Source organism: Ostrinia furnacalis, unplaced genomic scaffold (assembly GCF_004193835.3).
Source record: "Ostrinia furnacalis isolate ACB-3 unplaced genomic scaffold, ASM419383v2 OfSCF2491, whole genome shotgun sequence".
NCBI lineage: Eukaryota > Metazoa > Arthropoda > Insecta > Lepidoptera > Crambidae > Ostrinia > Ostrinia furnacalis.
The window spans coordinates 1,273,637-1,299,455 of NW_021132730.1; the positions used below are offsets into that span (position 1 = coordinate 1,273,637).

The 25,819-nt window shown below is 41.7% G+C and overlaps 1 protein-coding gene across 1 annotated transcript in view; it reads right to left on the reverse strand.

The window, feature by feature from the left end:
• Positions 1-8,579: 8,579 nt before the first annotated feature.
• CPSF1 (cleavage and polyadenylation specificity factor subunit 1) overlaps positions 8,580-25,819 on the reverse strand; it is a 32,502-nt gene continuing 15,262 nt past the window's right edge. The window contains exons 12-24 of the mRNA XM_028308674.1: positions 24,547-24,685; positions 24,156-24,295; positions 21,813-21,932; positions 20,851-20,985; positions 18,258-18,449; positions 17,330-17,515; positions 14,561-14,711; positions 13,476-13,654; positions 12,053-12,267; positions 9,751-9,897; positions 9,559-9,662; positions 9,323-9,449; positions 8,580-9,213 (exon numbers count right to left, since the gene is read on the reverse strand). Coding sequence (XP_028164475.1) covers positions 8,580-9,213; positions 9,323-9,449; positions 9,559-9,662; positions 9,751-9,897; positions 12,053-12,267; positions 13,476-13,654; positions 14,561-14,711; positions 17,330-17,515; positions 18,258-18,449; positions 20,851-20,985; positions 21,813-21,932; positions 24,156-24,295; positions 24,547-24,685 — 2,469 coding nt within the window. The remainder of the gene's footprint in view (positions 9,214-9,322; positions 9,450-9,558; positions 9,663-9,750; positions 9,898-12,052; positions 12,268-13,475; positions 13,655-14,560; positions 14,712-17,329; positions 17,516-18,257; positions 18,450-20,850; positions 20,986-21,812; positions 21,933-24,155; positions 24,296-24,546; positions 24,686-25,819) is intronic.

A 25,819-nucleotide genomic window follows, 5' to 3' on the forward strand; every position in this document is an offset into this window, starting at 1 on the left:
CACACCGCTACCGCGCCTACCACCGCCCGGCGCCCGGCGCACGCCGCCACAACGTGCGCGCACGTCTAAAACTCGTTGCACGAACGTACAATATTCATTGACCCAAAATGTACGCCACGGCGATTCGCATTACCGGGCACAAAGTAGTTTTACCGCAACCGTTATGGAAACAAGTAAATGGTAAATAAATTATTTTTAACGACTCCCACTGCTTTTGGTCCTGCTCTGTGATCAGTAAGTACAATAAACTCGGTAAAGTTTATTCAGGTTCTCGGCTGCAGTTTACAAAGCTCGAACGGCTGACTTTATGCAAACGAGTTTACGTATGTGCGCGCGTGTTATGGTCAGAGTGTGCGCCATTGTATATTGTAAATATTTTATATACCAGCGCTATGTAAAATTTTATACATTTACATTTTAATATTGTACAGTATTTATATATTTGCATGACGTTTTTATTATCTTGTTTCAGTATTCGAATTACTTTTCCTCTAATGATGGTGTGCTTTCTTGACATTTTCATTGTATGCGTTACAGAAATGTCAGCAGTTTAGCCCAAGGTCTCACGAGCAATGGAATGTTCGGCTCCTCATCGTCATTACTCAGCAAACTCAGTGGAGTGGGCACTATCTCAGGTAGCTAACACATCATTTCTAAATCATCAAAACATTTGATTTCAGATAACATGTTGTACATTATGTAAATAGCTACCTTTAAGCATCACGTAAATAACTCTGTAAATACTACAATTTAGTCTTAATTTAAATTTAAGGACTCTAATTTATATCCAATAATAAACGTGACGTCTGTTTGTTCTTAAAAGCACTTGATAACTGCGACTTGCTATGGTATCTTTGACAAACACCAAGCTAACAAATATAATTCGATTGTTACGCTAACAAACATAAAATTCAAGGAGATTCAAAGGACAGTGCCAACTGCCAACTCAGACAATGTTTAGTTTGTAGTGATTCTCATTAGCACTTTCGGAATAGTTTAGGTGTTAAAAGAGAATAAAACAACCAGTAGGTGTAATATAAATAGTTGTTTTAGTATTGAAACTAATAGAGAACCCTAGTGCGAGGCGACGGCTGTCAAATTGTGTAGAAACCTAAACGGTGCTCGCACTAAACCGCACTCACGTCCGCTGTGTGCCAGAGACCTATAGTTGAATGGAGCGCAATGCGCACGCTCTTGCAATGTGCTGTAATGTTATTCGATCCGTTGACCCACGATAACAGAATGAATAAAAAAATAACAACATTTACAAAACGGAAATCTCATAATAAGCTATATATCAATTTCTTAAAATACAACCCAATCAAGCTGGGGTTTATGCTTTTGCGTAATTTTTATTACACGTAACATAAAATAACTTTCATTAGTCCTACTACGCTGTGCCGATGTGCATGTGGATTGAGTGATCCTTGCTTCAATCTTAACAAAAATCGAGGAAGTTTTACTTAAAATATGTTAAAACATTGCGATGAAGTTTAAAAATTTGTTAAACCTAAGATAAAAATGTTATGGCCAATAAATAGGAGCACTCATACCGCACGCTTTAAGAAAACGTCAACATGTTTATTTCAGAAAATAAAGCCTTTCCACTTCTTTTTATAGTATTGAAAAATTGTTAAGAATATGTTAAAACTATTAACAAATTCAGAAATTCCTTGCACGTCCCGTTCCAAAGTTATGACGATTATTTAGGATCACTCACACCGCACACGGGCCGTATGAGTGCTCTTCAAAATAATGACTTTTTATTAATAAATACGTTTTATTTCTGTTGGGAAATGTGTGCAAACTGACGAGCGAATTTGTTAAAGAATAAGTGTGACAAAACTTAAAAGCTGAAGGAAGAAATTAACCTTTATTCTTTCCTCCAATATGCCGTGTGAGTGATCCTTACTTTTACCTCTATCTGCTCATATGTAGTTCGTAGGCAGACTGAGATAGTATCTAAAATTGTTAATTGTTTTTAACAATTATTTGGCATATATTTTGCTTTTATTAAGGTCATAATTTAAGAAATATCAGGCTTAGATGATTCCTAAAGGAAAATGGTGATTAGGGTACGTATGATTTTTTATTTTGAGAGACTGTTTCGATTCATCAGAAGTTTACATGTGAGATTTAATAATATTATTTTATCGTATTTTATAGTCCAACCAAAAAAAACAGTTTTGTTGAGAAATTTGTAATTTATTTAAATAAAACCGTGAGTATCTTTCTCAATTCATATTACAAGTCAAATTTGAATTCAATCCTATAAACAATTGTAATGTTTCTTTATTTCTATCATTCAAGATGTAGGGGTAAACCACTAAAACTCGCGCTACTGCCGACCGCGGCGACGGACGCCCCCCGCGAGTTTTAGCGGAGGCCCCTAAACCTACTACATATTAGATTGCATTGGTTTTGCATTGTCACGTCTGACGAATCGGAACAGTCTCACAAAATAAAAAATCATATGTACCCTAATCAACATTTTCCTTTAGGAATCATCTAAGCCTGATATTTCTTAAATTATGACCTTAATAAAAGCAAAATATATGCCAAATAATTGTTAAAAACAATTAACAATTTTAGATACTATCTCAGTCTGCCTACGAACTACATATGAGCAGATAGAGGTAAAAGTAAGGATCACTCACACGGCATATTGGAGGAAAGAATAAAGGTTAATTTATTCCTTCAGCTTTTAAGTTTTGTCACACTTATTCTTTAACAAATTCGCTCGTCAGTTTGCACACATTTCCCAACAGAAATAAAACGTATTTATTAATAAAAAGTCATTATTTTGAAGAGCACTCATACGGCCCGTGTGCGGTGTGAGTGATCCTAAATAATCGTCATAACTTTCGAACGGGACGTGCAAGGAATTTCTGAATTTGTTAATAGTTTTAACATATTCTTAACAATTTTTCAATACTATAAAAAGAAGTGGAAAGGCTTTATTTTCTGAAATAAACATGTTGACGTTTTCTTAAAGCGTGCGGTATGAGTGCTCCTATTTATTGGCCATAACATTTTTATCTTAGGTTTAACAAATTTTTAAACTTCATCGCAATGTTTTAACATATTTTAAGTAAAACTTCCTCGATTTTTGTTAAGATTGAAGCAAGGATCACTCAATCCACATGCACATGCTGTGCCGGGGTTACCAGCGCTCGGCTGAGGCTATAATGAGCTATGAATATGATTGCTATTATTTCGCGACACCAGCAGTACAGTGCGGTGGCATTTCTACGTCACTGAAGACCTGCTCTTTGATGACACAAATGCTGTCATAGCCAAAATAATCACAATAATAGCGTTGAGTTGCAGTTGACTAGAGATGTGCATTTCATGCCTGATATGAGGTGTGTGTATCCTGATTAGACCATAAAGTTAATACAGGGTGGAAACGTTAAGTGATCTGACTCGATTATTTCTAAACTATACAAGATATCAATAAACTGGTTACTGATCCTGAAAGTGCTTCATGAGCTCTTTCAAACGGTACCAATAATAGGTTACAAAATAAACTGGATCTATCTGAAAATTCAATGTTTCCAGCTTCCATACTAAATGTATGCCAGACACACAATATTAGAAGTGTATTTTTTATTTAATAACTAGCTGACCCGGCGAACTTCGTACCGCCTTAGCGTAGAGATTTTCTTAATATTTTTTTCCGTAAGAACCATCCTTGGACTTCCACAAACATTTAAAAAAAAAGAATTATCGAAATCGGTTCAGCCGTTCACACGTGATGCCGTGACAACGCGAAACGGGTTTCATTTTTATATATATAGATAAACTCTTAAAATAAACTCGTAAATTGTATTCTTATTTTAAATTATTCATGGAAAACATTGTTTTTTTTTAGGCTTTACTTACTATAATATTGTCAAGAGATGAGTGTCATGAATGTGGTAGTACAAAATGTATGGAAGAAGGAAACATTAAATTTTTGGATAGATCCAGTTTATTCTGTAACCTATTATTAATACAGTTTGATAGAGCTCATGAAGCACTTTCAGGATCAGTAACCAGTTTATTGATATCTTGTATAGTTTAGAAATAATCGAGTGTGATCACTTATCGTTTCCACCCTGTATACCTAGCGGAAAAAACTGAGCGAGCGAGATGTCACTAGCAGCAACACTGTGATAAAAAGATTCGTGATGCCGTCGCCGTCACGTCAAACAGAACTGTTTTTTTTTCCACTATTTGACAGTTCAGAGCTAGGCACTTAGTGGTACGCTGAAAATTTGAACTCTGAGATATTTTCAGATTTTACGTGAGTAAAATCGTGGATGTTTGAGAAATAGCGCTTCAGAAACGTGGTGACTGGTTCAGTGATTGATTTATTGTACAAAACAGTGAAATGATCCTGACACTGATACATAAATGATATCCAGTGTCATCCACAGTCGACAGCTTGTGGTTGTTGCTCTATTCCGAAAGAATATTAACTTTATGGAATAGACACATCTCTAGCCGTTGTGACCGTCGAACTTGTTAACGTACAAGATCGAGATGTCGCGATGTGTCTTTAAAACTTAAATTGTTAGCCCGTCACTGATATTTGAAGTCGAATTAACTGACTGGGTGTCTGACGCAAAATGTGCACTTCACAATATGCACATTTTTCCATACTATGTTTTTAGAAATATACTCTTGAGCCCTTACATTTGTATAGAAAAGTGCGCATTTTGCGAAGTGCACATTCTGCGTCAGACCTATTGAAAAACTGTTACGGAATATCCTGTTTTTCATAGGTTTTGGTAGTTTGTATTTACAATAAACAACAACTATCAGTAAGTCAATATGACTACCTGATATCATATAGCGACATCTGGCGACTTTATTGGTCAAATGCTGGTTGTTGTAAAAAGTCTATGTGCCTAAAATGTTCTAGACATAGGTTTAATCCGTAGTCACTGCTGGCGTGCTATATTGATCTTGGTCATTTGGGCGTTTGAACATATTGCGGTCAAATTTTTCATCAATGCGTAAGACAGGCGTCGTCTAACTTATTTTAATTTACAAGCAATCTAAATGTCAAAACTGCGTTTGCCACTTGGCTGATTAGTGGCTTTGCAGTGTAACTTTGACGGTGTTAAACGCGTTCCGTTACTTTTCAATCACGAATACTGATAACTATCTATGATAATAAATAAATAGTTGCTTCTAAACAAGCCTCGTAGGTACTTTAATTAAACGAATAAAGGAGGAATCCTCGCCCAAAAGTAGGCCACATCGCACGGTGGATCAAAATGGCATTAAAGTGGACATAGGGATTTTTTCCGGAAAATCGAATTTTAAAAATTGCCAATCGATAGTCCTTTGCTCACTCATCACGACATGTCATATTACATTTTTCTCTAAACCTGATACTTTAGCTTAAAAAAAATAATTTGTGTTTTTTTTGTATGAAACGAGACATAAAGTGCTAATTTTCTCCGAAGACCTGCTAGATCGTGACTTGAAACAACCTAGGTCGGTATAACTGCATTATTTATTAATATTCTAAGCTATTTCCAGCTGCTCCAAACCGCAACTTAGCCCGTTAAACGATTCCGCAAAAAAATAAAATTGACTCTTCTTGTAATTGTATTTTAGTTCTTTTTTTTAGAAAAAGCTTCGATTACGGTACTAGAAAGTGATTTTATCGTTAGGCGACATTGTTATCTATTCTCAGAATCTGTTAAACCCTTTCTTTCCTATCAGCACATGTCTTTAAAACAACAATGAAGTTACTCATACCTCGTAAATAACGTGTTTTGCGAATAAGCAGATAATGGTCAGGGGTGGGGGTAAAAAACAGAAGGATTGTTTATTTGTTTTAAATTTAGTTTGGGCTGTGTAACGTCACCAAAAACATTCAACTTTAAATGCGGTTTTTAACATGTAATTACAATGGAAGCTATTGTGAATAATATAGATTTGTTCGTAGTCTTAAGAAATACCTTAAAACCTTTCATGGACAGTGAGGAACTTTATAATCACCTTTAGCAGAAAATGGTACATTTGTCAGAAGAAAACAGTGTTAAGTTAAAAAAAGTTTGCCGGAATTTTTGTACTAATCTTAATGGACGATGGACAAACTGTCATCTATCTCTTCCCTAATTTTAAAGAAGAAACAGTGATTGCCTTGAATCTCCAATTAACTGGGTCTGGCAACTAGTTATTGATGAAGACAAAATTGAGGAAAATGTTGGTTCAATTACTGAACCTAGTGGAAAAACAACGTCAAATACATCTGTATTTGCAATAGCATCTGCTATTACAGAAAACATGCCAACTTCTACACTACATGCTTCGACTACTTCCTTTATCCCGAGGAAACCGTTACATAAATTAACTCAGAAACAGAAAAAAAAAATGAATTACACGTTACATAAATTAACTCAGAAACAGATCATTTTCCTCAATTTTGTCTTCATCAANAAATGGTCAGACCCATTGTTGTTCCCATCATCTGCCATTTAGCAAACCTCTGCTTTGAGAAAGGTATCTTTCCCACTGTTCTAAAAAAATCCATCGTCACACCAGTCTACAAAGGCGGTAACAAAAGCGACCTTAATAACTACAGACCTATTTCTGTCCTGCCGGCTATCTCAAAAATAATCGAAAGACTTATTAATGCTCGAATCATTAACTACCTTGAAAATTTCAAAATCATTTCCACCTCCCAATTTGGCTTCCGTAAGGGGAAATCCACCGAAGATGCGGTCATGGATTTGTCTTCTCTGGTCACTAAATATTTAGATCAAGGAACTAAGTGTCTAACGGTCTTCTTAGACCTAAAAAAGGCCTTTGACACAGTGGCCATACCCGTACTCCTAGAAAAAATTGAAAACATTGGCATTCGGGGTACTCCATTAAACCTACTAACAGACTATCTTCGGGACAGATCGCAGTGTGTTAGGATAGACGGTTATTTAAGTAACGCTACAACCACTGAGTACGGAGTACCACAGGGTAGCGTACTGGGCCCCACTCTATTTCTAATATATCTAAATGACTTGACAAACCTTAATATTGAGGGTGGTCGTATTTTTTCCTACGCGGATGACACGGCCATCGTATTTGGAGGCTCCTCCTGGAACTCTGTGTTTGATATAGCGGAGAAAGGACTCTTTAAGATCTCTAACTGGCTCAAATCTGCTCTCTTAACCCTAAATATTGCTAAGACCAACTATATTTGCTTTGCTATTAATAAACGAACACAACCATCTATTAACTACGAACTAAAAATTCACTACTGCGACTACAGCAACACCAAATCCTGCGGTTGTGCTGCAATCAAATGTGTAAACTTCACTAAGTACCTCGGGGTAACTCTCGACCAACGGCTATCTTGGCATCATCAAATAGATCATATTGATGATAGAATAAGAAAACTTGTGTGGATCTTCAAAAAACTGAGGCACGTCACTTCTCAAAATCTTCTCTACAGCATCTACATAGCTTTGGCCCAATCTGTCATGATATATTGCATAGCTATCTGGGGAGGTGCCACAAAATCTAAATTCCTCGAGGTAGAGAGAGCACAAAGATGCTTACTAAAGACGATGTTTTTTAAACCGTACAAATTTCCCACAGACGAATTATACGAAACCTATAACATAATGTCGGTTAGAAAACTATATGTCCTAGCATCAACACTTAAAGTACATAAAACCATGACATACAAACCCGACTTGATGACTGGTAGAAGACAAAACAATGTGATACCTATTCCGACTTGTAAAACTGAATTTGCCAGACGGCAATTTTATGTTCAGTCTACTTTTGTATACAATAGATTGCATAAAAGACTTAATATTTATAAATTGCAATACTTTGAATGTGAAAAAATCCTGATAAAGGGACTTGCATCTTTTGGCTACCATGACTTAGAAGACCTTCTTTCAAGGCCTGTACTGTAGGCTTTTATTCGAACCTAACCGTGTTTTGAGTAGTGGTCTTTAAAAACCGATCCCAAGATTAAAATCGTAGGGCTACCCATCGCACACAAACTCACACACACACTCTCTCTCTCTCTCTCACACACACACACACACGCACACACACACACACGCACACACACACACACACNTTACAAACAGTGAGAATCGACCGTTATTTAAATATTTAAAAATTGTAAGAATTTGCTTCTGTAAAAAACTTCTACTGAAATCTAAAAAGATGATTTTATTTTGCATACTAGTGTTAAAGATTACCTATGTACTTAAATTATCGTAACCAGTGTAAGAAGAGCGGGGCCTCCTGCCACAGGTATATCCATATACTTACTAGGTAGGCCCCAGCCTCAGATTAATGTAAATACCTGCTTGTAAAAGTAAATAAAAAGATTTTATTTTATTTATTTTTATTTATTATTCTGAGATGGATACCTGGTGTCCTCCTGAGTTAGATACCTGGTGTCCTCTAAGATGGATACCTGGTGTCCTTCTGAGTTGGATACCTGGTGTCCTTCTGAGATGGATACCTGGTGTCCTCCTGAGTTAGATACCTGGTGTCCTCTAAGATGGATACCTGGTGCCCTAGTGCGACGGTTACCTAGAACCCTGATAAGGCTGTTACCTGGTGCCCTCGTAGGACAGCGCCACGTTCTTGAGGCAGGTGACGTGCTCCCAGTCGTCAAGCTCGATGCGCGTATTCGGGATCAGCTCCCATGAGACCGGAGAGAACAGCGCTACAGAGAATCGCTCTTGAAGCGTTACCTGGTGCCCTGGTGAGACGGTTACCTGTTGTCTTTCTGAGATGGATACCTGGTGTTCTTCTGAGACGGTTACCTGGTGTCCTTCTGAGACGGTTACCTGGTGTCCTTCTGAGGTGGATACCTGTTGTCCTTCTGAGGTAGATACCTGTTGTCCTTCTGAGGTGGATACCTGGTGTCCTTCTGGGACATTTACCTGGTGTCCTTCTGAGGCGGATACCTGGTGCCCTTCTGAGGTGGATACATGTTGTCCTTCTAAGTTGGATACCTGGTGTCCTTCTGAGTTGGATACCTGGTGTTCTTCTGAAATGGATACCTGGTGTCCTTCTGAGGTGGATACCTGGTGTCCTTCTGAGGTGGATACCTGTTGTCCTTCTGAGATGGATACCTGGTGCCCAAGTGAGACGGTTACCTGGTGTCCTTCTGAGTTGGATACCTGGTGTCCTTCTGAGACAGTTACCTGGTGTCTTTCTGAGATGGATACCTGGTGCCCTCTAAGATGGATACCTGGTGCCCTAGTGCGACAGTTATCTGGTATCCAGGTGAGACGGTTACCTGGTGTCCTTCTGAGACGGTTACCTAGAACCCTGATAAGGCTATTACCTGGTGCCCTCGTAGGACAGCGCCACGTTCTTGAGGCAGGTGACGTGCTCCCAGTCGTCCAGCTCGATGCGCGTGTTGGGGATCAGCTCCCAGGAGACCGGAGAGAACAGCGCCACGGAGAACCGCTCTTAAAGCGTTACCTGGTGCCCTGGTGAGACGGTTACCTGGTGTCCTGCTGAGATGGTTACCTGGTGTCGTTCTAAGATGGATACCTGGTGCCCTAGTCAGACGGTTACCTGGTGTCCTTCTGAGATGGATACCTGGTGTCCTTCTGAGTTGGATACCTGGTGTCCTTCTGATGTGGATACCTGGTGTCCTTCTAAGATGGATACCTGGTGCCCTAGTCAGACGGTTACCTGGAGTCCTTCTGAGATGGATACCTGGTGTCCTTCTGAGACGGTTACCTAGAGCCCTGATAAGGCTATTACCTGGTGCCCTCGTAGGACAGCGCCACGTTCTTGAGGCAGGTGACGTGCTCCCAGTCGTCCAGCTCGATGCGCGTGTTGGGGATCAGCTCCCAGGATACCGGAGAGAACAGCGCCACGGAGAACCGCTCTTGAAGCGGGTACGGGAATCTGAGGATAAATACACATTAGTTATCATCATCACAATCAAAATTATCTTTATTTGTATAGACAAGGAGCCTTTATATGTCTCATTCTTTTTTTGCCCCACCAGCGGTTCGAGACCAACATTTGGCAAGTGCTGAGTCAAGAGTCGTCATCACCGTTTTCAGCCATAGGACGTCCACTGCTGAACATAGGCCTCTCCCAATTAGATTTCAAGAGCGTAACGAATAAGAAGAAGAATTGGATTTCCATATTGACTGGTTGGTAGCGGCCTGTATCCAACACCTTCCTGCTACCTTTATGAGGTCGTTGGTCCACCTTGGACATCCACTCGTCTGCGCTGCATTTTACGATACGGATTACGGCCTCCACTCCAGAACCTTCCTGCTGCAGTTCGTCAGTCTTTAATTTACCAGAAGTAAATGAAGAATTTGCCTTATTCTCTCCACAGTGGCCAGGCTACTGTAGACGTCACTGTCACTTGCTAGTGGCGATGACAGTGGCGCCAACTGATGAGCGCTGAAGCGGTATGAGGGCTGTCGCATTTACACTCACTCACTGTAGAGTAGGGTCATGTCAATCGCTAATTAGTGGCGCCTTGTCAGGACTACGAAATCCTAAACACGATAGCCCTATTAAACAAAGACGAAGCAGCGGGCAAAGGCTGTAACATAAAGCTCACCTGTCTCCCTTATTCTCATTGGACTTTTCTTTATCTTCCCCGTTGAACTTGTAGTAAGTCTGCGTGGGGTGTGACGTAGACGCGACCAGGCAGTAGGTCTTGGACTCCATGTGGTACGTCACGAAGTGCGGCGTCATGTGATAATGAGGGCTATCGTTTTAGTGTTCACCAGTTGGCGTGACTGAACAGTAAAGTTACTTGCTAGTGACGAAGACAATGGCACCAACTGATGAGCGCTGAAGCGGTATTATACTATCGAATTTGCACTCACTAGGATGGCGCCACTGTAGAGTAAGGTGTGACAGTGACAGAATATAGTGTTGCCAACTGACGAGCGCTGAACTATTGCATTTCTACTTACCAAGATGGCGCCACTGTAGAGTTAGGTCACTGTGACAGTGGCAGAAGACAGTGGCGCCAACTGGATAGCACTGAAACGGTAGGATCACATTTGCACTCATCTGGATGTCACAAATGTAGAGTAGGGTCATGTCTAGTGGTGCCAACCGTTAAGTAAAAAAACGATGGCTGTAATACAAAGCTCTCCTGTCTCCCTTATTCTCATTGGATTTTTCTTTATCCTCGCCATTAAACTTGTAGTAAGTCTGCGTGGGGTGTGACGTAGACGCGACCAGGCAGTAGGTCTTGGACTCCATGTGGTATGTCACGAAGTGCAGCGTCATATGATAATGAGGGCTATCGTATTAGTGATCACCAGTTAGCGCCTCTGTTGAGTAAGGTCACTTGCTAATGGCGAAGACAGTGGCGCCAACTGGTAGCGCTGAAGCGCTAAGAGGACTCGCATTTATACTCACCAAAATGGCGCCATTGTAGAGTAAGGTCACTGTGACATTTATAGAGAACAGTGGCGCCAACTGGTGAGCGCTTAAGCGGTAGGATTATTGCATTTCTACTTACCAAGATGGCGCCACTGTAGAGTAAGGTCACTGTGACAGTGACAGAAGACAGTGGCGCCAACTGGATAGCACTGAAATGGTAGGCTCACATTTGCATTCATCTGGATGTCACAAATGTAGAGTAGGGTCATGTCTAGTGGTGCCAACCGTTAAGTAAAAAAAACGATGGCTGTAATATAAAGCTCACCTGTCCCCTTTATTCTCATTAGACTTCTCCTTATCTTCCCCGTTGAACTTGTAGTAAGTCTGCGTGGGGTGTGACGTAGACGCGACCAGGCAGTAGGTCTTGGACTCCATGTTGTACTACGTCACGAAGTGCGGCGTCATAATATGATTACGAGGGCTATCGTTTCAGCGCTTAACATTTGGCGCTACTATAGAGTAAGGTCACGGTGACAGTGACGAAAGACAATCGCGTAAAATGGTGAGCGCTGAAGCGGTAGGACTATCGCATTTGTACTTACAAAGATGGCGCCATTGTAGAGTAGTGTCATGTCAATCGCTAGTGATTACAACTGTATAAAAACGATAGCGCTGGCGAAAGCTGGAGTATAAAGCTCACCTGTCTCCCTTATTCTCATTAGACTTCTCCTTATCTTCCCCATTAAACTTGTAGTAAGTCTGCGTGGGGTGTGACGTAGACGCGACCAGGCAATAAGTCTTGGACTCCATGTGGTACGTCACGAAGTGCGGCGTCATTCGGATGGGGACTTTCCGCACTGGCCAGGGAGCGTCGTAGGATAGGTGGGTGGGTAGAGCGCAGATGCGGAGCTCCGACTGGGGAAAGAAACATTTTACATGAGACTGGATGAATCTACATCTATAAAAGCGAAAGGTCACTGATTGACTGATTCACTCATCACGAAATCTCAGAAACTACAAGTGCAGGAGGCATGCATGGAGGTTCCTTTTAGAACGTAGGTGCTCACTAAGAATGGATTTTACTGAATTCCACCACTAAGGGGGTAAAACGGGATCCACGCGTATGAAGTCGCGGGCGGCCGCTAGTAGATAGATAAAAACTTTACTGACACACACATAATAACATTGAACCGTTTCAGCCATGACATTTTCAGGAGGGCACTACTATCAATACTGGGTTGTCAGTTTTTGATTTTTGCCACATGACGTTCAAAATCCTACACACTTAAATTAGCTGTGAGACTCTGTAATTGGCTAGAGTTATATAATGTACTACTCTGTAACATGTAAATTGTCGACCAAGCTGTTGAGTTTCCAAATAAATAAATAAATAAAAAAACTATCAAATCAAACAATTTGGAAATCATCGGGGGAAGCCTATCATTGGTCTATGGTCTATGTTCCTCTCGTTCCCATCGCTGCAACTCCTGTGTAGCCAGAACCTACAGCTTGACCGCCAATAAAAAGGAAGCTTGTCGCGGGAGAAAGTTCAACTGTCATTGGACCCGCAACAAAATTAATCAGAATAACATATCTATGTTCAGCAGTGGACGTCGATGATGAAGACTCACATCATCGAATACTGTCATCGGTCGCGCGTCCCGTCATAGGTAGCTCGTCCTGTCATTTGTCGCTCGTCCTGTTATTGGTCGCATGTCCTGTCATTGGTCGCGCGTCCTGTCATTGGTCGCGCGTCCTGTCACTGTTAGCGCGTCCTGTCACTGTTAGCGCGTCCTGTCACTGTTAGCGCGTCCTGTCATCGGTCGCGCGTCCTGTCATTGTCTTAAGATACAGCAGCGACTCACATCGGCAGTAAAGTACAGGAAGCCCTGCGGACAGTTGGTGTTGTTGAACGAAGCGAAGGCGACGACGGTGGTGTCTGAGGCCGCCAGCGGGTGCAGCCGGATCTCCCCGCGGGCCGTCAGTAGCAGCACGTAGGGCGTGGGCCCGCGTCCTGTCATTGGTCGCGCGTCCTGTCACTGTTAGCGCGTCCTGTCACTGTTAGCGCGTCCTGTCATCGGTCGCGCGTCCTGTCATTGTCTTAAGATACAGCAGCGACTCACATCGGCAGTAAAGTACAGGAAGCCCTGCGGACAGTTGGTGTTGTTGAACGAAGCGAAGGCGACGACGGTGGTGTCTGAGGCCGCCAGCGGGTGCAGCCGGATCTCCCCGCGGGCCGTCAGTAGCAGCACGTAGGGCGTGGGCCCGCAGATGAATACCCCGTTGTAACCGCCCACGTTTCCTGTGACACAATAACAAGTCTTTGTTAATAAGAAGCCTCCTACCAGAGTAAATACAAATTTGTATTTACTCTGCTCCTACGTTGCCTGTGACAGTAAAATTGCTTTGTAAATGAGGGCTATCGTATTTGCGCTTACCAGTTGGCGCCACTGTAAAATCCTGTCACTCGCTATAGATTTAGGCGATTATCACACTGCACCGCGCTCCGACGCGGTACGCGGGACGACAGATTGCAATATGCAAGTACCTCATTTTGTATAGAAAACACGCGCGGCACAACACACTGACAACGCGTTTGCGCGCGGGATTCATTATATGACGCCACGCGGACCGCGGCGCAGCGCGGTGCAGTGTGATAATTGCCTTAACGCTTAATTCAGTTAGTGCCTCAAGTATGGAAGCGGCACGGGAGAGTGTCACGTTATAAATGTCAATATCATCCCTCCTCTGCCGCTCACATATCTCAGGCACTGACTTGAGGTAAGCGTTAAACCTCCATGACAATAGTAGTGCCAACTAGTGAGTGCTGAAGCGTGCATTAAGATGGCGCCATTGTAAAGTTCTGGCCCTCGTCAGTGCCGCAGTGAGCTTAACGGTATTTTGCCCAGATTTATATTGACAATGTAGTACGTAGTGAGTGGTCCACTAAAATTCATAGGAGCACTTTCCACGGCCTATTTTTTTGTATAGTTTTGTATAATTTTAAGTTGACAAATTAAAATCCAAACTAGGGAGATTTGCAGGTTGAAAAGATGTAGCAAACTTCGTACCCGAATTTTCAGAAGTGGCATGAGGGTCGGCGCAAAACTTTTGCTTGTTCGGTACATTTAAGCCCAGCCCAGCTACTTCCAGTGTCAGTGTGACGTGCTAATTTTGGGACAACCTGTAAATACTCAAGTTCACTCACCAAAGTACCGCATCTGCCTCACGTGTTCCCTTAGGAAGGTGCCTTCGTACGAGTCAGCGGGCGCCGGATCGCCGCCCGCGTAACCGAATGGAAAGCTCACGTTCATTCGGGAGAAACGCATCTTTAAGTTGCCTCGGGGGTATTTGTAAGCCTGCAATGATATGTGAACTTTATGCCATGAAGATACAGTTTAACAAGTTATTTAACAAGACTGTGGTGGAAAAGATGTCACGTCGATTTGAAAGCTCACAAAAAAAGTAGGGATTAATGAGAGTTGTATACCTGCAAAGATTTGCTTTCACTTTGGAACATACTCTTACGCCCGTATTCACAAACGATACTCGCTTAAGTGAAGCAGCAAATCGAACGCACAGCGTTGATTAGAGCTCTGTGATTGGTTGCTCTGTGCGTCCACGCGCACTATGAGATCTCATAGTAATGTTTGTGAATATAAGATATGCCAATAAGATAGGCCCCCTAATTTAATTTATTGTCCGTGGTGCATAATATTTTCTTAAAGGTTTTAAACCTTTGTTTGTCACCTGTCATCCGCTTTGCAATGGAGGGAAGTCGAACCTTAATTTCGAACTCCTCCTATGTTCTTCTGATTAATTTCGTTGCGGGTCCAATGACAGTTTAACTTTCCCCCGGGACAAACTTGACCTTCATTGGTTGGGTTTTTGTGGCGGTCAAGCTGTAGATCCTGGCTACAAAGGAGTTGCAGTGGTGGGAACGAGAGGTGGGAATAGTCCCGTAATGTTTGTGAATACGAACGTTATTCGAATGTACTCATATCATTATACCTATTTAAACCTTTGTGAAATTGATGGTTAAAAAGTGCGATTCTTATTTCAGTGATAAATCATATACAGGGTGTTAGGTAAATGGGTATATGAGCCGACACTAGCCCATGTTAACATGCTCATATAAATGGTATGGTGAAGTCAGAAAATTGATATCTACATTTTAATTATTTTAATTTTCATACAAATCGGATTTTACAAAATTTATTTTGTATGAAAATAAAAAAATTAAAATGATGATATCAAATTTCTGACTTCACCATACCATTTATATGACTATGTTATCATGGTCTAGTGTCGGCTCACATACCCATTTACCTAACACCCTGTATAATTCACGAGGACTGCTCTTGTATAATATGAGTTAAAAAAACCCAAACTTTTCTAATGTCCCATGTGCCATCCCCAATACGGGATACACCAGTACTTTACCCATGGATCACATACGACTCACAGTCACAAGTATCACATATGATCAGGGATGTTATATAGTGTCTGAGTTTCTTGCGCTGCTTCTTCTCAGCACTGGCCCATTTATTGTCCTGAAGCAGTGGTAGGGTTAATACTGGGACGTGTAAAAGTGCTTTTTTAAAGCCTACTTACAGAAATAAATGAGTTTTACTGAGTTTTATGGATATGAAGTTTCCGTTATGGATACGGTTACGGATATTAGAATGATATTATACCGGTTTCGGTTACGGTTACGGATAGTAAATAATTTCGGATTCGAAATCGAATCATAACCGAAAGTTTCAGATAATTTCGGTTACGGATATTAGAATTTTAAAATGGTAATATTCAAATACTTAGCAAGATGCTTAATCTTAATGATTTTAATATGTAACAAATATTAAAATCATTAAGATTTAAACTCCGCCTTTATCCGAAACTATCCGAAACTTTTAATCGGATTTGGTTACGGTTACGGATATTTTTTTATTTCGAATATCCGATAGTTTCGGTTATGGTTACAGATATCCATAACATCCCTGCGTATGATTCACGTACCTGGTAGACCATCAGCGTGTTATCGCAGCGCATCAGCATCAGAACACGGGAGCCTTTGTTCCCGAGCCCAACCACCAGTAGTTCTCGCAATCGGTCCACTGACGCGTTGTGATACGACTCACGTGTATCACATGCGACTCACATGTATCACATACGACTCACAAGCATCACATACGACTCACATGTATCACATGCGACTCACATGTATCACATGCGACTCAAATGTATCACATGCGACTCACATGTATCACATACGACTCACATGTATCACATACGACTCACATGTATCACATACGACTCACGTGTATCACATACGACTCACATGTATCACATACGACTCACGTGTATCACATACGACTCACGTACCTGGTAGACCATCAGCGTGTTATCGCAGCGCATTAGCATCAGCACTCGCGAGCCTTTGTTCCCGAGCCCAACCACCAGTAGTTCTCGTAGTCGGTCCACTGAGGCGTTGTGATTTTACTCACGTGTGTCACATGCGACTCACATGTATCACATGCGACTCACATGTATCACATTCGACTCACATGTATCACATGCGACACACATGTATCACATACGACTAACGTGTATCACATGCGACTCACATGTATCACATGCGACTCACATGTATCACATACGACTCACATGTATCACATGCGACTCACATGTATCACATACGACTCACGTACCTGGTAGACCATCAGCGTGTTATCGCAGCGCATTAGAATCAGCACTCGAGATCCTTTGTTCCCGAGCCCAACCACCAGTAGTTCTCGTAATCGGTCCACTGAGGCGATGTGATACGACTCACGTGTATCACATACGACTCACATGTATCACATACGACTCACATGTATCACATACGACTCACATGTATCACATGCGACTCACATGTATCACATGCGAGTCACACGTATCACATACGACTCACACGTATCACATACGACTCACGTACCTGGTAGACCATCAGCGTGTTATCGCAGCGCATCAGCATCAGCACTCGCGAGCCTTTGTTCCCGAGCCCAACCACCAGTAGTTCTCGCAGTCGGTCCACTGACGCGTTGTGATGCGAAGAGTTGAGTTGCTCGTCTTCCGCTGGGTTCGGCATGACTGGGACTGATTCTAGGCTGTCTGCTAGGATCTGGAAGAAACAGTAATAATGTAAATGGCAAGATATCGAAATACCTCAGCTAATCAGAATCTGTTGTAATGGCCGAAGTGAATCGAAGTAAGATAGTTGAAGGTACGCACGTGAATCGCCAAACTTCCAATTTAGATATAGATAGATGCGCAAAGCACATCTGATTAGTGTCAGTGCCTGAGGTATGGGATTGACACGGGAGGGGTGACATATGACGTGACAGAGTATACAAGTCCGAAGCACATCTGAAGTCTCGTTAACGTTTGACGTTACGTCAAACGCCAGGCATTGACTCACTTACTAGTACGTAATTATTATTTCAGAAACTTTAAACTCACCGTATGTCTCGCGCAAACAAACTAATGAGGGCTATCTTTTTAGCGCTTACCAGTTAGCGCCACTGTAGAGTAAGGTCCTGTCACTTGCTAGTAGCGAAGACAGTGGCACCAACTGGTGAGCGCTAAAGTGGTAGAAGGACTATCGCATTTGCACTCATCAAGATGGCACCACTGTAGAGTAAGGTCCTGTCATCGCCAGGGGTGCCAACTGTTAAGCAAAAACGATAGCCCTCATTGCTTGCTTTTGAGTAGGTACAATGTCACGGGGCAAATTAATTGCTTGCATTTGAGTAGGTACAATTATACAATGTAAAAATGCAACCTAAGATGGAGCTTTCCCAAAAGACGCCTGTTCTAAATCAAAAGAAGTTTCTAGAAGTTTTAAATCAAGCCAAACATCTCACCCTATGTCCCGCGCAAGCGTCTCTGACCAAAAAGCTCAGTCTCATCTCCGGCAGTGAGTATAACTCTAAGTTCCCGTTGCGTCGGATCACGAACAGCCAGTACGTAGGCTTGACCTCCACTAGATGTTTCTTCCACCAGCGCGAGATGCGGCGAGGAACGCCTGGATTCTTGGACTGTTCTGCTAACATTATCTGTGGGGGGATGAAATAGGATTATAAGTCATAAAAGTGATTAAAATTATTTAAATCTTAGATTAATAATCGACCTTGTACAAACGCTTCGTCTAAAATGAGGCAAGTAACGACAACTGTTTTTGTCTGTCAACAAGATTTTGACAACTTAGATCATATGGAAAAACTAAATCCAGTTAGAGGTGTACCTCACTATTCTTGCGCTTACTCGTTATTATTGATGCAAAACACATGTAAGCTTACAGAACAAGTCCAAAGGGCTAGTAAAAATCTAGTAGTAAGGTATGGCTCGATTCATTACGTTATGAACCAGTGGCCTAATTCACGTATTTTGACAGTCAAGATCTCGCTGACACAACACAAGGGTCATTTTGATAGAACGATTACTCGATAGGATCGCAACTCAGTGTTTTGTTGTCGTTGAAGTTTTGCTACGTGAATAAGGCTACTGGCTATAGTCTAGTCCAGTCTTTCCCAAAGTGGGCGATAACGCTCCCTTGTGGGCGCTGCAGGCTTAAGGCTTGGTATTTCTGCTAAAGTAGGTATTTCGCGCTGTCAAAATCTGCGCGCGCAATACTTCGCCGAAGACAGCGCGCCAAAGAGCTCTCGCGGCTACACAGTATAGAAATACGCAGTTTAGAAAATAATACGCAGTTGGTTAGGTTAGGTTGACTTCCTTCCGTTCAAGCGTCACACTCACAGCACTTTCCAATACAAATCATATCCAAGTGATACAAATTAAAACAAATTTCAAAATTTTTGGGAATATATTTTAGAATCGAATAAATATAGAATATAACTGCCAAAGTTAACACGGTTCAAAGAGGCGTGGCGTCACCCGACCTTCCGGAATTTCCGCGCCGGCTAAAAGAATTTCAAGATTACGTCACCCGACCTATCGGTAGATCCTCGGGAGCTTGAGCGATTGGAAAAACATTTTATGATCAGTTACTCGTAGTAGCGATTATTTAGAGCTTGGATAATAAATTATAGTTGTTGCAATTTTTTTTTTTTCTATGTTTGTTACGCGATAACTCCGCCAATTATGAACCGATTTGAACAAATCTTTTTTCGGCGTATAGGTAATACCTCAAGGGTGGTCCCATTTAAATTTAATAATAGAAAAAACAACCCCCAAGGGTGGAAAATTGGGGATGAACTTTTTTATACGCAATATCTCCGCCGATTATAAATCAATTTGAACGATTATTTTTTTGTTGAATAGGTATTATCAAAAGGGTGGTTTCATGCGAATTTGAAGAAAATATTTCACCCCCAAGGGTGGAAAATTGGGGTTGAACTTTTTTATACGCAATATTTTTAATTTTTAGTTTTTTTTTGTGTTCACGCATTTGAAGTCGGTTTTATTTTTTTTAAAAGTTATCGATCATTAACTATTTATCTATAATGTCTAAAGAAACAAATTAATGCGTCTTCACATAGCCCTTTACTCTTATGAACGAATAAAAGAGGAATCCTCGCGCAAAATTAGGCCATATTGTAAGGCAGTGTTTCTTTACCTTTGGCCGTCGGAGTGTCCGCGAGGGGTGTCCGTAGCCTAACTTATGGACCATTTAAGAATCATAAATAAATGTCACCAAGTCTTGTAATCGAAATTTATTGCTGCTTTTTTATGAGGCAGCTTCTTAAAATTGTGCTCGATATCCTAAGTGGACAAAAAAGGTTTAAGAAACACTGTCGTAGGGTAACGAAAAGTTTCAGAACCAATAGAGCTATCAATTCTTTCAGAATTAGTAGGGGGCGGCGTGGGCGGTGTGGGCGTGGGCGGCGTCGGTGTGGGCGTGGGCGGGGTGGNGTTACTATTACTGGGCAGCGTTCGGGAAGCTTCGCGATATTCTCACGTCCGAAATACCGCAGTCTCAAGACAAAAGTCTTTGACCAGTGTGTGTTGCCAGTGATGGTTTACGGAGCTGAGACGTGGTCGCTTACTATGGGCCTCATAAGAAGGTAAAATTTAGCGATAGCGATAAGGATGGGTAGCTTGGGGTCATTGGACAAAATTCTACGTGCTCACAGACCGGGCTTTAGAAGACGGGTGTGTGTACTTACGCTGACCATAGACGCCAGGCTTTAGTTCTACGTCCCCATAGATATTATAGCAAGTTGACTTCGTAAGGATTTAGGTACTTTTATGCCTTCCACAACACATAATATGAATTTTGTTTTCATAGGGGTCACTTAAAAATTAGGGATTGATGGTGAAAACGGGCATTAGTCTCCTCTCTCGGGAGGTGTATGACGTAAAAATTGGAAATCGGTCGTTGTGATCCATTTGTGGAAATCCTTAGGGAAGGCCTTTGGTGGGCACTTTATGTCACTTGGCTGAAAGAATTCTACGTGCTCACGGACCGGGCTTTAGAATATTTATGTTCCTACTTACACTGGCCATAGAAGCGGGCGTCTGGTCGCCGCCGTAGAGAAGTTCGTCGTCGTCGTTGAGCTCATAGATGGCGCCCGGCTTAAGGCCTTCGGCTTTCACGTTGCTGGGCGCTTTGCCTTGGAACTCGCCCTTCACCTGTTGGTAATAAAGTTTATTTTTGCGTGAAACGATATTTTTATATGAAGCCACGATAGCCGAACGGTGAAGGGGTCGGACTGGCCGACTCGTGATCCGGGGAACGCGGGTTCGGTCCCCGCCGCCGCTCGACTATTGTGGTGAGCTCACTCGTGACACAAGCATATTTAGCTTAGTACGAGGGGCTAACGGGACTATTAGTAATTTGTGCAATAACAAATTGATTACTAATAATATTTAAAAAAATATAAGTCCTGGTAATGTACGAATGAAAGATTTTCGGTAACACGGAAGACTGGGGAAACTAGCGCTTTATTAGCCCCCGAATAACTAAAATGTCAAAGTGCATGCATTCGACTTTGACGTAAGCAACAGGCCAGATATAGCATAAAACTTATAGAACTGATGGCCGTTGGGTAAGAGTGATCATTGTGAAGATATAACTTTAATGTACTCAGTAGACTCAGTAGGACAAGCGGTTATCACGCCATTTTATCGATTTTGTCCATACATTTTGACGTCGATAAAAATTATCACGGCGTGCATCTTGGGCCTACAGGTTTCCAACTCCGTAGAGAGTTGACGTGATAAAGGTAGCGAGACGCTATTGACATACATTAGTGACGTAGGCCCGATCGCTGTGGAAATCATTACACCTTTTGACTGAGAAGAAGTACATAACTGCATACCTCAGTGGGTATGCTGGTTAAAGTTGCAGTTGCTACGGAGGTCATTATCCAGAAAATTTATTGTGGCTGACAGAAAGTTCATTTTAAAGCGTCCAGAATTAATCTTTTTTTCTCTTAAAAAGGAACAGAAGTCCATACCTGTGCAGGATGAGCATCTGGCGGTGCCAACAACCCACTCAAGTCCCGATAAGGCACGCAGCGTGCTAGGGCCGGCCGCGCCGGCACCGCTTGCCGAGTTGGTGCTAGACGCCCCGTTTGCTGGAAAACCAATCAAATTCATTTATTTGAGCATTATGATAAACAAGCTGTAGTATTTTGATGAGAATGTATGATGGCATTCTTGAGGAAAGCACTTTGATATTGTCCAGTAATTAGACATTACTGTCCTGGATTTCCGAAAACCTAATGGTTTTGTGTCAAAATAAACTAATATGTAATAACAAATGACTCGGCTGGCCTGCCTGTGAGTCCTATTATGTATGTTGACGTACATTACTTATTTAATAAAAGTGTGTATTTGAAAATAAATGGCATTTTCAACCGACTTCAAAAAAGGAGGAGGTTCTCAATTCGACCCGTATGTTTTTTTTTTGTTTTTTCTATGTTTGTTACGCGATAACTCCGCCAATTATGAACCGATTTGAACAAATCTTTTTTCGGCGTATAGGTAATATATCTCAAGGGTGGTCCCGTTTAAATTTAATAATAAAAAAACAACCCCCAAGGGTGGAAAATTGGGGTTGAATTTTTTTTTATACGCAATATCTCCGCCGATTATAAACCAATTTGAACGCTTATTTTTTTGTTGAATAGGTATTATCAAAAGGGTGGTTTCATGCGAATTTGAAGAAAATATTTCACCCCCCAGGGTGGAAAATTGGGGATGAACTTTTTTATACGCAATATCTCCGCCGATTATGAACCAAATTTTTTTTGGTCTCAGTGTACTGCCTACCTTCAGTGGTAACATCAAGGTAATAATTAGTTAACTAAAAAGCAAGAAATAAGTAAAATTTTACGATTTTTTTTTTTATAAAATTTTTTCTTTTGAAATACAAATTAAATCATTTGAGAAATCAAAATATTTTTACTATGGCCAAGACCCGACACCGTTGTCCTAGTAGAATTGTCCCGGATTTGGTAAGTTTCCATCTGGCAACCCTAAATGCGACTCTCTTTCGCGCTCACCCGCACACCTCCCCGCGTTCGTCCCGTCTGTACTAGAGCGTCGTGTGACGTCACGGCTGCCAAGTGCGCAGTTAACTCGACCGGGTTATAGCAGGCCTGGCTCACTCCGCGCGGTACATCCGATAATTACCTACAGCGAAGCGCCCCGCCGGCGGGTATTATATCAGTCGAGTGTCACGCGCGCGCCCGTCAGGACGCTGGCGTGCGTTGTAGTATGATTATAATTCTATGATCGAAGTATTATTTAAAAATGGACATAAAGAGAAAGAAATATTGTGCGGCGTTCGGGTGTTTAAATTCGAAAAGTAATCTACCGGATTCATCTTTTTTTTTCGCTTCCCAAAGATGCTGAAAGGTATGTTCGAGCACCTTCGGCTGCCCTCGGCTGCTCTCGGCCCAGAGGCGCGGGCGCGCGGCACCCGCGGCGATCGGCCGCCCACTTCACCTCACGCCACCGCAGACACCGCGCGCGCTCCCTTGTTTATAATTGCCAACTAAACTGTCATTAACGTAGTTTCTTTCAATAAACCTGTAATACAGTCCACTACGTTCTCATTTCATCGATTCCCGGTCGAGGCCCCTACAGGTATGTTGGCCATGTAGGTAATCAATAATTCTTAGGATAGTATAGGAACCTAACCTACTATGACTACTGCTCAGAATGCGTTCGTTCGTTTCAGCCAAATGACGTCCACTGCTGGACAAAGGCCTCTCCCAAGGTTTCCATAATGAATGCATACTTACCTACATACGTACCTCTTTACAAATAAGTAGATTAATTATATTTTCACTAGACAGCAACCCTAACAGCGTAAGAAGAGTTCAGAGGCACGCGATAGAAAGAGACAAAACTTGTAGGTGAATAAAATTGTAGGTACGTAGTGCTGTGCGAGCTGAATTCCACTGTATCGCGTCGTAGCAAGACTCGCATTTATTTAAATCGTCTTGCGGAGTAATCCTTCTGTACCTGTACTATTACTTATTCTGTGGTTATAGTGTTTTTTTAACACTAGTTTTTTCCCGCGTGAATTTAATCACAGAATGTCTTTGTTATCGTAATTAGCAATATAGCGATCCAATACCGAACTACAAATACTCATATACATTTTCAGACTCTATTATCCCATTTCTTCCTTTTAGGGGATGAAACATGAAACAGGCGTTTGTTTATTTATCAATAGGAGTACTCCTATGAAGTTTCAAATAGTCTAACTACTCTAGTTTCCCCATACAAACTTTCGACCCACGTTCACCCTCTTAGGGGGTGAACTTAGATTTTTTTAAACCACTTACCGTCCCATCCTTAGCGCGGAACTCTCTCAGGGCCAATACCAGCGCTCGCCCACAAGTGGACACCACGCATACGTAGGGATCAGCCGTGTTGGCATATTCCGCCGTCCACTCGAACTGAATGGATTGGATGTTGGTGCCATCTGTGGGATTGTTATTAATTATAGGTCTAAAGCCTGGTCCGTGAGCAAGTAGAATTTTGTCCAATGACCCCAAGCTACCCATCCTTATCGCTCGCGCGTAATTATGTTGCTGTCGCGCTCGCACACTCACTGCCGGCGCCCGTCGCACAGTCGCGACAGCAATATAATTACGCGGATGGGTAGCTTGGGGTCATTGGACAAAATTCTACGTGCTCACGGACCGGGCTTTAGGTGGTATATCCTGGACTTACTCTTGATGAGCCGGATGGCGGTGGTGGTGACCTGCACCATGAACCGGTTGTGGCCGAGGTTGCCCGCGAACACGGTCGGCGAGCCCGTCATGAAGCCAGAGTTGTCTACCTCGTTGATCTCCTGCCCGGTCTGGAGGATCTGTAGACATTTTTATTTTTTATTTTTTTATTTTTATTTTATTTAGGAACCAACGGCGTTACAATGAATAAATCTTAAAGTAACTTAACTATAAGTATGGCTAATTATAGGTTTCCCTGGAATATCCTTAAAGTAAATCTACCGTTCGGATTACCGAGACGCAAACTCCAAAAGATGAAAACTAGAACATTACAAATAACTTACATAATATTATTATGAGAATACATTTTGACACCCTATAAAGTTGAGCCACATTTGACGACTAAATTAAAGTTAATTAACTTAAAATGTAATTAATTTAAATTACTTAAACCACAGATAATATAATCTTAAACTAAGGTTTATAGTTTGACAGACAAATAGATATCAGATACCCGAACAAAATTAAATAATCACTCACCCCACAGACAACCCAAAAAAGATGTAGGTCAATTTAATAATAACTAGATTTTACCCGCGGCTTCGCTCACGTGAGATTAAACTTATTACGGATCATAACATCATTTATTAAGCATATGTATTTGGATGTATAAACTACTATGCAGCTTTTGCCCGCAGCTTCACCCGTGCGAAATTTAGTTTGTCACAGATCGCCACAGACCATAGCAAATATGTCATTCTGGGCTACAAACAACAACACTGCATAGTCTCATCAAAATCCGATCAGTAGCTCTTGCGTGAAAGAGAGACAAACATCTAGATGTCCAGACATCCAGACATCCAAACTTTCGCATTCACAATATTAGCAAGATAATACTCTAACGTGTCATCATTTTTTTTTTTTCAATGGATAGGGTTCATAATTGGGTTCGTTTCGACCAAAAAGCTACAGCAGGACAAAAACATTAGAGTTCTTTCAACCAAAGGCAACAGCAGGACGAAACGATCACAAAGAATTTACACAAGGACTGGTCCTGCGTTACTTTCATTTAGCCTTCGTCGGACCACTGAGTAGAAAGCCGGCATAAATGCATATTTATCAGATAACTTCAGGCGTTACTTCTGAAGTCGTCACTTGGTCACCACTCCTACACTAATCTAGGACAGCAGGAACCACTCACTCCAACCAAAATAGTGGATGTAGCCTTTACTATAAAATATTTTGCATAGTTACCAATCACAATGCTGCATAAT